Below are 16,791 nucleotides of genomic sequence, written 5' to 3'. Positions count from 1 at the left end.
TTTATATGTCCCTGACTAAGTAGTCACTGAGCATTCGCTGACTCCCCTCCTGATGCGGTGAGCTTGACAGCGTGGGAAAATGTTAAGAAACTTTACCACGCTAATGAGTTCATGTCCAGTCAGGCGGGGTGGCTGCACAGGCAGCTTTTCATTCATTCCTCCGTGGTTTACAGCCTGGCCGGTAGCATTAGCACCGCTCCGGGTTGTAAACTATTTAAACCCTTGAGATAGATCCCAGCATGGGATTTGTCTGTACGGCGGACAGGTATGGGATATTTTTTTTTTTTTTTGCTTTTGCTTTTTTTTTTTTTTTTTTTTTTTTTCTTTTACAGAACATCAAGGGCTTCACTTGGATTGAGTGCAATAAAGATGTTAAACCTGTGTTTATTTATTTCATTAAAAGACTTTTTATTTTTAATGTGTATATTTTTAACTTTCATACTATTGGATTAATAATTAACACCTCTCCATTATTAACCAGGCTTAATGTCCCCTTACAATAGCAAGGTGACATTAACCCCTTATTACCCCATATGCCACCTCTACAGGTCAGAGGGATGAGAGAGGCTAAGTGCTGGAATAGGTGCCTTTTTTGGGGTGGCTGGGGGAAGATGGCTTTTAGCAGAGTGGGGGGGGGGGAGGGGGGGGGCAATAACCATGGCCCTTCACTAGGCTTTTAATATCTGTCCTCAGTCACTGGCTTTCCCTCTGGCAGAGAAAATTGCACGGTAGCCCATGTCTGTTTTTTTCCATTAATTAATTCTTTAATTTATCACATACAGCTCCAACATTTTTTACACACACACACACACACCACGCACACACTGCAATGGTTTACTGTATATAAATCATGTCTCATATCCTGTCGGGTTCTGTAATGATTTTACAGATGTCGACAATTGAATTATCGGCTATCTAGGTCTGTATATAGCTCTGTATATACACCATGGACCAAAACTGTGCCGCTAATTATAGACCTGTCTCTAATCTTCCCTTCATCTCTAAACTCCTCGAACGCCTGGTCCACTCCCGTCTTACCCGCTATCTCTCAGATAACTCTCTTGTAGACCCTCTTCAATCTGGCTTCCGCTCTTTACACTCTACTGAAACTGCCCTCACTAAAGTCTCTAATGACCTACTAACAGCTAAATCTAATGGTCACTACTCCATGCTTATTCTCTTGGATCTCTCTGCAGCATTCGATACTGTGGATCATCAGCTCCTCCTCACTATGCTCCGCTCCATCGGCCTCAAGGACACCGTTCTCTCCTGGTTCTCCTCCTATCTCTCTGACCGATCCTTCACTGTATGTTTTGCTGGTTCCTCCTCCTCTCACCTTCCCCTTACTGTTGGGGTTCCTCAAGGATCAGTCCTAGGCCCCCTTCTCTTCTCTTTGTATACTGCCCCTATTGGACAAACAATCAGTAGATTTGGTTTCCAGTACCATCTCTATGCTGACGACACCCAATTATACACTTCTGCTCCTGATATCTCGCCTGCCTTATTAGAAAACACCAGTGATTGTCTTACCGCTGTCTCTAACATCATGTCCTCCCTCTATCTGAAACTAAACCTGTCAAAAACTGAACTCCTCGTGTTCTCTCCTTCTACTAACCTACCTTTGCCTGACATTGTCATCTCCGTGTGCGGTTCCACCATTACTCCAAAGCAACATGCCCGCTGCCTTGGGGTCATCCTTGATTCTGACCTTTCATTCACCCCCCACATCCGATCACTGGCTCGCTCTTCTTATCTGCATCTCAAAAACATTTCTAGAATTCGCCCTTTTCTTACTTTCAACTCTGCAAAAACTCTTACTGTTTCACTTATTCATTCTCGTCTGGACTATTGTAACTCTCTACTAATCGGCCTCCCTCTTACCAAACTCTCCCCGCTCCAATCTGTCCTGAATGCTGCTGCCAGAATCATATTCCTCACCAATCGGTACACCGATGCCTCTACCTTGTGCCAGTCATTATACTGGTTACCCATCCACTCCAGAATCCAGTACAAAACTACTACCCTCATCCACAAAGCACTCCATGGCTCAGCACCACCCTATATCTCCTCTCTGGTCTCGGTCTACCACCCTACCCGTGCCCTCCGCTCCGCTAATGACCGCGGGTTGGCATCCTCAATAATCAGAACCTCCCACTCCCGTCTCCAAGACTTTACACGTGCTGCGCCGATTCTTTGGAATGCACTACCTAGGTTAATACGATTAATCCCCAATCCCCACAGTTTTAAGCGTGCCCTAAAAACTCATTTGTTCAGACTGGCCTACCGCCTCAATGCATTAATGTAAGGATCCCTGTGTGGCCTATTTAAAAAAAAAAAAAAAAAAAAAAAAAAAAAATTGTTCTCATTCACTTTATGCAGTTAATAGCCCTCTGTGTCTGTACTGTTACATACTTAGGCAGTTAACTGGTTCATGCAGCTTTACATGAACACCCGAGCCTTACACTATGGCTGGTCCGAATAACTATAGCATTTGTTACCATCCACCTCTCGTGTCTCCCCTTTTCCTCATAATTTGTAAGCTTGCGAGCAGGGCCCTCATTCCTCCTGGTATCTGTTTTGAACTGTATTCCTGTTATGCTGTAATGTCTATTGTCTGTACAAGTCCCCTCTATAATTTGTAAAGCGCTGCGGAATATGTTGGCGCTATATAAATAAAAATTATTATTATTATTAAATTATGCAAATGATATTTTTCTTGGATTTTTCTAAATGGTCGGTGCAAATGACAGTCAGTCTAATAAGTCATCACCCGTTAGATTATACATCGAATTTTATTGAATAAACCTCCCAATGATAACAGTATAATCTCCAAAATAAATAAAAACTCAAAATGCACTGTTACAAATTATTAAGCACAGTAGAATTTATAAACATTTGATATGTTTTAACCCCATAGCGACCGCCGATACGCCTTTTAACGGCGGCCGCTAAGGGTAATTAACGGCGCTGTGGAAAAAGTAAATGGCGCCCCCCAGAGTCATATTTTCTCCGGGGTCTCGGCTGCCGGGGGTAGCCGAGACCCCAGAGAACATGATTCGGGGGGTTTTTAACCCACCCCGCATTTGCGATCGCCGGTAATTAACCATTTACCGGCGATCGCAAAAAAAAAAAAAAAAACGCAATCTTTTTAATTTCTCTGTCCTCCGATGTGATCGCACATCGGAGGACAGAGAAAAGGGGTCCCAGGTGGCCCCCCAATACTCACCTATCTCCCCGATGCTCCTCGTGTCTCCCGGTGGGCGCCGCCATCTTCAAAATGGTGGGCGCATGCGCAGTGCGCCCGCCGGCTGGCCCCGCGAGAATCTTTGGGGTCTCAGCTGCTGGGGGTAGCCGAGACCCCAAAGAGCATGATCGGGGTCTGTTTTACCGACCCCTGTTTTGCGATCGCCGGTAATTAAATGTTTACTGGCGACCGCGCAAAAAAAAAGTAAAGTGTAATTCTCTGTCCTCTGATGTGATCGCACATCAGAGGACAGAGAAATAGGGGGATTCGGGGACCCTGCCATACTCACCTGGGTCCTCCTGCTGCTCCTCCTGGCCGCCGGCAAAAGAAAATGGCGGTCGCAGTGCGCCCGCCATCTGTCTCCATCTGCCGGCAGGAGAAGAGCAGTTGGGGGTAGTGTTAGGGCTAGGATTAGGGTTAGGGCTAGGATTAGGGTTAGGGCTAGGATTAGGGTTAGGGTTAGGGCTAGGGTTAGGGCTAAAGTTAGGGTTGGGGCTAAATTTAGGGTTAGGCTTCTTTCACACTTGCGGCGGTACGGGGCCGTCGCAATGCATCGGCCCGACATACCGACGCACGTTGTGAAAATTGTGCACAACGTGGGCAGCGGATGTAGTTTTTCAACGCATCCACTGCCCAATCTATGTCCTGGGGAGGAGGGGGCGGAGTTACGGCCACGCATGCGCGGTCAGAAATGGCGGATGCGACGTACAAAAAAAGTTACATAGAACTTTTTTTTGTGCTGACGGTACGCCAAAACACTGATCCAGTGCACGACGGACGCGAAGTGTGGCCATCCGTCACGATCCGTCGGCAATACAAGTCTATGGGCAAAAAACGCATCCTGCGGGCACATTTGCAGGATCTGTTTCTTGTCCAAAACGACGGATTGCGACGGTTGCCAAACAACGCAAGTGTGAAAGTAGCCTTAGGGTTGGGGTTAGGGGTGGGTTAGGGTTGGAGCTAGAATTGGGGGGTTTCCACTGTTTAGGTACATCAGGGGGTCTCCAAACACGATAGCCAATTTTGCGCTCAAAAAGTCAAATGGTGCTCCCTCCCTTCTGAGCTCTGCCGTGCGCCCAAACAGTGGGTTACCCCCACATATGGCGCATCAGCGTACTCGGGATAAATTGGACAACAACTTCTGGGGTCCAATTTCTCTTGTTACCCTTGTGAAAATAAAAACTTGGGGGCTACAAAATCTTTTTTGTGGGAAAAAAAAATATATATATATATATTTTAGGACTCTGCATTATAAACTTCTGTGAAGCACTTGGGCATTCAAAGTTCTCACCACACATCTAGATAAGTTCCATGGGGGGTCTAGTTTCCAAAATGGGGTCACTTGTGGGGGGTTACTACAGTTTAGGTACATCAGGGGCTCTGCAATCGCAACATAATGCCCACAGACCATTCTATCAAAGTCTGCATTCCAAAAAGGCGCTCCTTCCTTCCGAGCTCTGCCGTGCGCCCAAACAGTGGTTTACCCCCACATATGGGGTACCAACATACTCAGGACAAATTGGACAACAACTTTTGGGGTCCAATTTCTCCTGTTACCCTTGTGAAAATAAAAACTTGGGGGCTACAATATCTTTTTTGTGGAGAAAAAAAATATTTTTTATTTTCACAACTCTGCATTATAAACTTCTGTGAAGCACTTGGGCATTCAAGGTTCTCACCACACATCTAGATAAGTTCCATGGGGGGTCTAGTTTCCAAAATGGGGTCACTTGTGGGGGATTTCTACTGTTTAGGCACATCAGGGGCTCTCCAAACGCGACATGGCGTCCGATCTCAATTCCAGCCAATTCTACATTGAAAAAGTAAAACGGCACTCTTTCTCTTCCAAGCTCTGCGGTGCGCCCAAACAGTGGTTTACCCCCACATATTGGGTATCGACGTACTCAGGAGAAATTGCACAACTTTAGTGGTCTAATTTCTCCTGTTACCCTTGTGAAAATAAGAATTTGTGGGCGAAAAGATCATTTTTGTGTAAACAAAAGCGATTTTTATATTTTCACGGCTCTACGTTATAAACTTCTGTGAAGCACTTGGGGGTTCAAAGTGCTCACCACACATCTAGATAAGTTCCTTAAGGGGTCTAGTTTCCAAAATGGTGTCACTTGTGGGGAGTTTCCACTGTTTAGGCTCTCTAAACGTGACATGGCGTCCGATCTCAATTCCAGCCAATTCTGCATTGAAAAAGTCAAACGGCGCTCCTTCACTTCTAAGTTCTGCGGTGCGCCCAAAAAGTGGTTTACCCCCACATATGGGGTATTGGCGTATTCAGGAGAAATTGCATAACAAAATTTACGGTTACATTTCTGTTTTTACACTTGTGAAAATAAAAAAAATGGTTCTGAATTAAGATGTTTGCAAAAAAAAGTTAAATGTTCATTTTTTTTTTCCCTTCCACATTGTTGCAGTTCCTGTGAAGCACGTAAAGGGTTAATAAACTTCTTGAATGTGGTTTTGAGAACCTTGAGGGGTGTAGTTTTTAGAATGGTGTCACACTTCATTATTTTCTATCATATAGACCCCTCAAAATGACTTCAAATGTGATGTGGTCCCTAAAAAAAAAAAAGGTGTTGTAAAAATGAGAAATTGCTGGTCAACTTTTAACCCTTATAACTCCCTAACAAAAAAAAATTTTGTTTCCAAAATTGTGCTGATGTAAAGTAGACATGTGGGAAATGTTATTTATTAACTATTTTTCATGACATATCTCTCTGATTTAAGGGCATAAAAATACAAAGTTTGAAAATTGCAAAATTTTAAAAATTTTCGCCATATTTCCGTTTTTTTCATAAATAATCGCAAGTAATATCGAAGAAATGTTACCACTAACATGAAGTACAATATGTCACGAAAAACAATCTCAGAATCAGCGGGATCCGTTGAAGCGTTCCAGAGTTATAACCTCATAAAGTGACAGTGGTCAGAATTGCAAAAATTGGCTCTGTCACTAAGGGGTTAAAGAGCTGAAAATGCTCATTTGTAGAATTTGCAGCATTAGGAGGTCACATTCACTGAACAAAAAAACTTTTAAATCAAAAACCTCCTAACAGGTCAAGTTACATGTTAACATAGGACCCCTTCTTTGATATCACCTTCACAATTCTTGCATCCATTGAGCTTGTGAGTTTTTGGAGAGTTTCTGCTTGTATTTCTTTGCATGAAGTCAGAGTAGCCTCCCAGAGCTGCTGTTTTGATGTGAACTGTCTCCCACCCTCATAGATCTTTTGCTTGATTATACTCCAAAGGTTCTCTATAGGGTTGAGGTCAGGGGAAGATGGTGGCCACACCATGAGTTTCTCATTTTATGCCCATAGCATCCAATGACTCAGAGGTATTCTTTGCAGCATGAGATGGTGCATTGTCATGCATAAAGATGATTTTCCTCCTGAAGGCACATTTCTGCTTTTTATACCATGGAAGAAAGTTGTTAGTCAGAAACTCTATATACTTTGCAGAGGTCATTTTCACACCTTCAGGAACCTTAAACGGCCATACCAGCTATTTCCCCATGATTCCCACCCAAAACATGACTCCTCCACCTCCTTACTGACGTCGCAGCCTTGTTGGGACATGGTGGCCATCCACCAACCGTCCACTACTCCATCCATCTGGACCATCCAGGGTTACTCGACACTCATCAGTAAACAAGACTGTTTGGAAATTAGTCTTCATGTATGTCTGGGCCCACTGCAACAGTTTCTGTTTGTGAACACTGTTTAGGGGTGGCCGAATATTAGGTTTATGCACCACAGCAAGCCTTTGAAGGATCCTACACCTTGAGGATCGAGGGACTCCAGAGGCCCCAGCAACTTCAAATATCTGTTTGCTGCTTTTTAGCAGCTGCACTCTTAATCCGATTAACTTGCCTGGCAGAAACCTTCCTCATTATGCCTTTATCAGCACGAACACGTCTGTGCTCAGATTCAGCCACAAATCTCTTAACAGTACAATGATCACGCTTAAGTTTTCGGGAAATATCTAATGTTTTCATCCCTTGACCAAAGCATTGTACTATTTGATGATTTTCGGCAGCAGAGAGATCCTTTTTCTTTCCCATGTTACTTGAAACCTGTGGCTTGCTTAATAATGTGTAACATCATTTTTTAAGTAGTCTTCCTTTTAATTAGAATCACCTGGAAAACTAATTATCACATGTGTCTAAGATTGATTTCAGTGATCCATTGAGCCCTGAGACACAATACTATCCATGAGTTTATTTGAAAAACAAAACTAAATCTTTTTGACACTTAAATGCAATTTGCATAATAATTTGGAACACTGGGTACGTGTGTGTGTATATATAATATATATAAAATCAGAGGATGCTATATCAATATGGCTGAAGGTACTTGATAGTACTTAATCAATAAGACTTTGGGCAAGCACAAACGTTTGGTGCCTGAGAAACACTGGTGTATATAGAGCAAATTGTGCATTATTCGATAGCTTAACTTTAACACTATTTTGATCAAGAGTGTAAAAGCCATCTCACCGCGACAAGATGTACCCAATCCGGATGACCCCAACTCTTGTAGTTCACCTCACTGTGTTAGCAGACCTCAAGTGGTGGGGCAGGACCCAGACCTGACTGCTTTTCACATGCCTGTGGAAAGCTATAGACAAGATGCCTACCCAAAAAGGGGGAGCCCTAGCCCTGTATGTACAAAACGCTGAAGTAAAATTCTAGGTTCTGTGTTAAATGTTCAGTGTGAACGTTCACCCCACTGTACTGTTGAGAATTAGTCAGTATCACAAATAAACTTTTACATCCAGGTACTTTTCTAATTACATTTCAGTCGTCTTTTTCTTTTCATCTCCTCCATTATCCAGATGCCATGATGACTTTTCACAGCCACAGCTGGTTTCTGCGGACCTTCCTCTTCTCCGGTCTTTTGTAGCACATCCCTACACCTTGCCCTTAAAAATGTTATTAAAATGCCCTCTGCATTAAAATATCTGTCCATATTATGACCTTAAATAAGCCCCCTATGGTATATAGCCTCCACACTATCTACCATTATCAGCTACAGTCATGGCCAAAAGTATTGACACCCCTGCAATTCTGACGGATAATACTCATTTTCTTCCTGAAAATGATTGCAAACACAAATGATTTGGTATTATTATCTTCATTTAATTTGTCTTAAATGAAAAAACACAAAAAGAATTGTCCTAAAGCCAAATTGGATATAATTCCACACCAAACATAAAAAGGGGGTGGACAAAAGCATTGACACCGTTCGAAAAATCATGTGATACTTCCCTAATTTGGGTAATTAACAGCACCTGTAACTTACCTGTGGCACCTAACAGGTGTTGGCAATAACTACATCACACTTGCAGCCAGTTGACATGGATTAAAGTTGACTTGACCTCTGTCCTGTGTCCTTGTGTGTACCACATTGAGCATGGAGAAAAGAAAGAAGACCAAAGAACTGTCTGAGGACTTGAGAAACCAAATTGTGAGGAAGCATGAGCAATCTCAAGGCTACAAGTCCATCTCCAAAGACCTGAATGTTCCTGTGTCTACCGTGCGCAGTGTCATCAAGAAGTTTAAAGCCCATGGCACTGTGGCTAACCTCCCTAGATGTGGACGGAAAAGAAAAATTGACGAGATTTCAACGCAAGATTGTGTGGATGTTGGATAAAGTTCCTCGACTAACATCCAAACAAGTTCAAGCTGCCCTGCAGTCCGAGGGTACAACAGTGTCAACCTGTACCATCCGTCGGCGTCTGAATGAAAAGGGACTGTATGGTAGGAGACCCAGGAAGACCCCACTTCTTACTACGAGACATAAAAAAGCCAGGCTGGAGTTAGCCAAAACTTACCTGAAAAAGCCTAAAATGTTTTGGAAGAATGTTCTCTGGTCAAATGAGACAAAAGTAGAGCTTTTTGGGCAAAGGCATCAACATAGAGTTTACAGGAGAAAAAGAGAGGCATTCAAAGAAAAGAACACGGTCCCTACAGTCAAACATGGCGGAGGTTCCCTGATGTTTTGGGGTTGCTTTGCTGCCTCTGGCACTGGACTGCTTGACCCTGTGCATGGCATTATGAAGTCTGAAGACTACCAACAAATTTTGCAGCATAATGTAGGGCCCAGTGTGGGAAAGCTGGGTCTCCCTCAGAGATCATGGGTCTTCCAGTAGGACAATGACCCAAACACACTTCAAAAAGCACTAGAAAATGGTTTGAGAGAAAGCACTGGAGACTTCTAAGGTGGCCAGCAATGAGTCCAGAATTCCTGAATCCCATAGAACACCTGTGGAGAGATCTAAAAATGGCAGTTTGGAGAAGGCACCCTTCAAATATCAGGGACCGGGAGCAGTTTGCCAAAGAAGAATGGTCTAAAATTCCAGCAGAGCATTGTAAGAAACTAATAGATGGTTACCGGAAGCGGTTGGTCGCAGTTATTTTACCCTTCGCCACGACCGCACCCCACATGAGAGAGAGGGATCCGCCCATAGGAACAGGAAACCTACAGAATAAAAGGAGGCGGTCCCCTCTCCTCCTCAGTTTAGGTTTCCTGTTCCTACAGGGACCCGGCTTACCTACATATCTCGGTGGATCAGAGATGCGATCTGCTTGGCCTATACGTCAAAAGGCGAGATTCCTCCAGTGGGTATAAAAGCTCACTCAACACGAGCCATGGCTTCCTCCTGGGCGGAACAAGCGGATGTACCGATCCATTTAATATGTAAGGCCGCAACTTGGTCTACACCTTCTACCTTTTACAACCATTATAGACTTGATCTATCTACATCTTCTGATCTGACCTTTGGTAGAGCTGTTCTTAATACAGTAATCCCACCCAAATAATGACTCTCTGAAAATCTCTCATGTGGGGTGCTGTCGTGGCGAAGGGTAAAAAGCCGGATTACGTACCGGTAATCCTCTTTTAATGAGTCCACGACAGCACCCATGTATTACCCTCCCTAAATTATGCACAGCTCTTTCCTTTAAGTTCACAAGTAATGGTTGTATAGAGTTAAGAATTTTATGTTACTGAATAAGAATGAATACTAACACTTTTGCGGTTCCCTTTTTATACTCTGTAAACTAAACTGAGGAGGAGAGGGGACCACCTCCTTTTATTCTGTAGGTTTCCTGTTCCTATGGGCGGATCCGTCTCTCTCATGTGGGGTGCTGTCGTGGACTCCTTAAAAGAGCACTACCGGTACGTAATCCGGCTTTTTGGCTAAAGGTTGTGCAACCAAGTATTAGGCTGAGGGTGCCAATACTTTTGTCTGGCCCATTTTTGGAGTTTTGTAAGAAATGATCAATGTTTTTTGCTTTTTGTTTCATTCTCTTTTGTGCTTTTTTTTTTTTTTTTTTTTTTTCATTTAAGACAAATTAAATGAAGATAATACCAAATAATTTGTGTTTGCAATCATTTTCAGGAAGAAAACGAATATTATCTGACAGAATTGCAGGGGTGTCAATACTTCTGGCTATGACTGTAGCTCCTCATATGCTTTTGCTGTCCCCCTTCATTTTATGCTTCCTTTGCACAGCCCCTCACCTCACTTTATGTTGGACACCACACACCTCCAAGGTAGGCAGGAGGTAGCGCCCTGGGCAGGAGCCTACACCTCATTCTGGACATGAGTTTTTTTTTTTTTTTTCTCTTAGTCTTTTAACACACAGACTCATACATATAATTTGCCGTCATCCTTGCATAGGAGTGGTTGGGTAGGGGTGTGTGTGTGTGTGTGTGTGTGTGGATGAGACCTTTTTAAAAATTTTGCCTCAAATAACTCCTTGTTAAATCCAGGAGAGACAATGTGAATTGTAGGGGTATGTGCACACGTTGCGGAATGGTGTGTGGATTTTTCTGCACTGATTTTGGTAAATCCGCAGGAAAACTGCACTGTGGAATTACCGCGGTTTTTCCACTTTTTTTTTTTTTTTTTTTTCCTCAGCATGGGCACTGCAGATACTGTTTTCCATAAGTTGACATGGTACTGTTAACTCATGGAAAACTCCTGCAGATCCGCAGCGTCAAATCCACTGCGGATCTGCAGTAAAATCCGCAGTGTGTGCACAAAGCCTAAACCTACTTCTGCTGTGACTTCTTTACCAGAAGGTCGCAAAGATCAATACTACGCACGTACTTCATCATCCAGTAGGGGCATCTGCAGGCATAGGGGAACCATAGCCAAACTAAGGTGGACTTTTTACCTGCTGCAAATAAAATTAGTAAACTATCCAATACCATAGGATCTCAAGAAACTTATCATAAACTATCCTAAAATAACAAATCTTTATTCATATATGCAAAGAACCTGTATTGGTTCACACCGCAAAAAAAGGACAAAAATGACAAAAAACAAAAAATGTGCTCAAAACAAAACACTAAGTTAAAATTGGGGGGGTACTATGAATCCCTAATTAGTACTATGCTTCTACCCTACCTGGCTGTGGAGGTTGACACCCTACGGGGGAGCATTGTGGCGCCCCCACTCCGCGGCGGCTGTCCCTGGGTTACTAAGGCACCCTACGATAGCCACGGGACACCCACTACCCACAGCCTAGGGCCCACTACAGGCTAAACAGAGAAGCTCCTGTACTAAGGGAACACTAGATCCCCACAAAGTAAAAACAACGTGCAGAACACATAAGGCACATCGATGCAGACGTATTTGTCGGGGAGTGCTTATAGGGGCACAGTCTCTCATACAGGTATATACTGCCAGTCATGGCCGATCCACTTGACCCTGGCTGAACCCGCAGACCAGTGTCACCCAAGCATGTGTACAAGTGTAATCACAACTCTAGATGATACATTGTGAGCACTTATCTCCCTCTGTACGTCCTTTGCCCTAGACCACAGCGCCTCAACGCGTTTCGCCCTCCCCGGGCTCCTCAGGAGGCAAGATTCACTGACGTGTGTCCTGATGCGGCGTCATGGCTGAGTGATCCCCAGCAAAGCCGCTCTTTTAACCCACTGCCGCCATAGCGGTGGACTAGATCGCCACGCCCCCTACCTGCGCATGTCCGGTGTCACTGCGCTTGCTCCCGCTGGTTCGCCTGAGACCCCGCCGGCGGCAGGCCGGCGTCCGGGTCCCCGCTGCCCCATCACTTCCGGGGACGCGCTAAGCGACCAGCGCCACTTCCGGATTATCCCCCGCTTGTTCTCACTGCGCATGCTCCAGCCCCAAATCCTGCAGCTGTGCACATCTTTCGATATTTTACCACGCTTGCGCACGGATGATCAGTGTGATGACGTATGTTTTTATTGAGGCACTCAGACAATGCCTTACCACGGACATAAGTCCCCAGTCCCCTAGATTTATTAGATATTTTGACGTCCCCGGATAGAGCCATACTACACCGCCGCAGATAATTAGCGCATGCGTATGACCACAATCCATAAGACATCGTTATCTACACACATCTCTTAATGTTTTACTGCGCTTGCGCATGGATGATCCGTGCGATAATTTTTGTTTTATTGAGACACTCAGATCATGTCTTACTGCCGACATTATTCTCAAGCCCCTGAGTCTGTCAGACATTTTGACGTCCCCGGATATATCCATACTGCACCGCCGCAGATGATTAGCGCATGCGTATGGCCACAATCCATAGGGCATCACTATCTCGAGCCCAGTAAGGGGCGGGGGAGCCGGTTGGGAGGAGAGATGGAGGGAGGGGTTGGGGGGTTTTTTAATTTAAAGTTTAAAACCTCGCCGGCTCTTTTTATGGCTAAACCCATAGCTGAAGCGTAGTGACCTAGGTCCGCCGCCACACTTATCCTCCGGTATACTTAGCGCCTGCGCGCTGTTTTTATACCCCACAGGACCCACTGATGACATCACTGGCGGACACCTATTCCGATATTTCTGATCAAGTGTATCCGCCCGCCAGTGGCATGATCATGCACCTAGAGAATTGTGCGGACCTGCTGTTGATAGGACGGTGTATGGGGCTATAAGAGCGGGACATATAACATTGATATCTTTATATTGCACATCGATCCATGCCGCTCCCCTATTACATCGGGAGACTCCAGACAGAAGTTAGACAAATGCACGGCTACTAAATTATTGACCCCTATCCAATACCCTTATTTTGACTGTGCTACAAAAAACAGGCATATGACAATTGGTCGTTCAGTCCCTTAGGTTCAAGACTCCCCATTCTAAATATCCATTCACTCTCTCCTTAGAATGGTCTTATCTGTATTACCCCCTCTGGGGTTGATGTTGACCACCTCGATGACGGTAAAGGTCACGCTCTTGATATCACCTCCGTGATGGGTTTGTATATGCTTTGCTAGTGGGGTGTCCCGGTTGTTTCTGATGTCCCCCATGTGCTCCCCCACTCGTCTCCTAAATTCTCTTTTGGTTTTGCCTACATAATCTTTCGGGCATGAGCATTTCGCCATATACACCACCCCTGTAGTTTTACAATTGGAGAAGTTCCTCTGATAGTATACTCTCCCTGTGGCTGAGCTACGAAATGATTTCCCTGATTTGGATAGTTTATAAGTTTCTTGAGATCCTATGGTATTATATTAGTTTCTGAAATTTTTAATAAAATTAGTAACGTGTGTCGGGTCCTAACGACCTTGGCCAGTTGACTAACAAGGCTAGACTATATACAGGGAAGAGGGGGCAATATTAAAAAAAATAAATAAATTAAGAGGTGCAGAAACCAAAGAAAAGCAACGCTAGATTCAGAAGAACATCTCTATTTACACCAGTAGAGAAATTGCACCTCAATGTCAAGTGATAGGTCCTCTCTGGGGCTTCCTCCTGACAAGAATGGTGTAGGGAATTAACCCCTTGTCAATGTATTGAAGTCAATAGTGAGGGGGATCTCTGCACAGCTTGCACCACCTGCCGATACCTGAAAAACTATAGGTTTCTTAGTCTGCTGAAGCGTAGGTCGGCAAGCTAACACGAGATGCCATGTCTTGTAGTCAGTTGGTACAGGTCGTCTACTGTATATCACAATAGGGACGATGCAAAATGTCAACATGAAATAGAAATGTCTCAGTAACTACATATCCAAGTTAACATCTTGGTTTTCCGTATTATAATACAGAACTCTTTATTTTGTATATACAGGATTTGGAGGACGACTTAAAATCTGAGCTCACTGGAAACTTTGAAAAAGTGATTCTTGGCCTGATCACCCCTATAGTACTGTATGATGTGCTGGAGCTCAAGAAGGCAATGAAGGTAACACAAGGGCGTGATGGCCACGATGAAGACTGTAGTTACCATGATATTGTAATATTAAGACACTGGGTGCATGAAGTGTCCGACCAAAAGCACAGAGGTTTCTTACTATGCAGGTATATTATTGGGTATATATACGCACTACATGGGCAAAAGTGTTGGGACATCTGCAAATTACACCTGCTGGAGGTTATCACACCACATTGTAAATCCATATTTAGACTTACTGATATTTTTTTTTTTTTTAGACCCCTCTAAGATTTCCCTTCACTGACGCAAATAAAAACTGCTCCATTAAATTCTGTAAAGTTTGGGATAATGCTGCTGGGCAGATGACTTTCTCCTGGCACCAAACCCAGATTCCACCACCAGACTTCTAGATGGAGAACTGTGATTTCATGCGCCAAACATTTCTATTGCTCCAGAGTCCAGTGGTGGTGTACGTTACACCGCTCCATCTGACGCTTGGCATTGTGCTTGGTGATGTAAGGCTGCATGCAGCGGCTCTGCCATGACACTCCTGGCAATGTTTGTACTGGTGTTAAAACCAGAGGAAGTCTGGGTTGTTCGGTAATGGGTACAGCAGAGCTATAATTACACTTTTTTTTTTTTTTTTTTTTTTTTTTTTTGCTCCTCAAAATTTGATGACCCTGCTCTGCAACCTTACATGGACTACACTTTACAGCTGAGTTGCTACGGTTCCTTCCACTTTTCTAGAATAATTGTTGATGGTGGAATAGTTAGGAGTGAAGGGATATCCTAAGCTGACATGTTACAGCAGAGGCTCCTATTACAGGACCGTGCTGGCACCAGTGAGCTCTTTAGCATAAATGTTAGTAAAAGTGCACTACATGGCGAGGGGCTGGATGTTATACACTTGTGGGAATGGAACTGAATGAAAAGCCTGAAGTCAATAAATAAGGTGTCCGATACTTGTGGCCACATAGTTTGTGTATACAGTATAATGTAATATATAATATAATATACTGCTCTTAAGGAAGATTATTATTATTTTTATTTTTTTTAAGGGTGCCGGAACTGATGAAGGTTGTCTTATTGAAATCCTGGCCTCTCGTTCTGCAGAAGAGATCAGACACATCAATGGCGTTTATAGATTGAGTAAGGAAACTGGAGAATCATTGCTTCTTATATTTTTTTTGGACTATGATTTTTTTTTTTTTTTTTTTTTGTTGATCAGACATCAAATGTTGTTCTCATTCATGTGCTGTCTGTTTTTAAACTTGACAGCATGGAGACATCCACTTATTTCCCTCCTATGTTGAACTGGACATGCAATGGAATAGTGGATGCAGAGCAGAATAAAACTTGTTTTAATAGCATAGAAGCATTTGGCACTTAATGAGTTACTGAAAATGAAGTCCTACTTAATTTTTTTTTTTTGGGGGGGGTGATTTGGTCTCATCCTCCTCCTCACTCTGGGCTTAAATGAGAGGTACCTGCCTTCTATCTTCAATACTGTGCCCAGGTATCATTTTAATCAGTGTAACTGCATCAACCTAACAATGCCTGTAGTTTACTTTGCAAAATCCTGATGACTGGTTTACTGTAAGCTATGGTTGGGGTGTGGTGTGCTTATTTTTCTTTGCCCAATCATAAGCACACAGCAACACTCAAAGTCTTACAAAGGGAGAAGTACACACCCCCAGTGAAAACTAGCACCCGTTTCATGAAAAATTAACTCATTAGGTGCCAAATATCTATTTTGCTAATATCTCACCAACTAAGAGGCGAGATGGAATAAATAAAATGCACTTTTTTCTCCTCTGCAGCCACTATTACAGTGTGTGTGTGTGTCTCACAGGGTCAAGTTCAGCATTAATAATTTCATGACCGGACCTCTGTAGGGTTATTTTTGTATATATATCTCTATCTCTATGTCTATGTCCTGGAAATCCCGCGTCTCTGATTGGTCGAGGCGGGCACAGCATGGCGACGATGATGTCATAAAGGTTGCCTCGACCAATCAGCGACGGGCACAGTCTGCCGCGAATTCTGGAATCATCATTGTCCATATACTACGGGGACATGCATATTCTAGAATACCCGATGCGTTAGAATTGGGCCACAATCTAGTATATATATATATATATATAATTGCCTAAGGGTTTTTCAGTCTCTGTCTTTCTGTCTGTCCTGGAAATCCCGGCTCTGACCAATTAGCAACGGGCACAGCGACGATGATGTCATAAAGGACGTAGACATCTCACGTTTCTGATTCAGCGACGGGCACAGTATCGACGTAGATGTCATAATGGTTGCCATGGCGACGATGATGTCATAAAGGTTGCCTCGACCAATCAGCGACGGGCACAGTCTGCCGC

At 43.7% G+C, this 16,791-nt stretch overlaps 1 protein-coding gene across 1 annotated transcript in view; it reads left to right on the top strand.

Moving 5' to 3' along the window:
* The window catches only part of ANXA4 (annexin A4), a 106,126-nt gene that overhangs the window by 46,183 nt on the left and 43,152 nt on the right, over positions 1-16,791 (top strand). Inside the window, exons 5-6 of the mRNA XM_069766554.1 lie at positions 14,336-14,449; positions 15,478-15,568. Coding sequence (XP_069622655.1) covers positions 14,336-14,449; positions 15,478-15,568 — 205 coding nt within the window. The remainder of the gene's footprint in view (positions 1-14,335; positions 14,450-15,477; positions 15,569-16,791) is intronic.

This window comes from Ranitomeya imitator, chromosome 4 (assembly GCF_032444005.1).
Source record: "Ranitomeya imitator isolate aRanImi1 chromosome 4, aRanImi1.pri, whole genome shotgun sequence".
In the NCBI taxonomy this organism is placed as follows: domain Eukaryota; kingdom Metazoa; phylum Chordata; class Amphibia; order Anura; family Dendrobatidae; genus Ranitomeya; species Ranitomeya imitator.
This window is presented reverse-complemented; position numbering and strand designations above follow the sequence as displayed.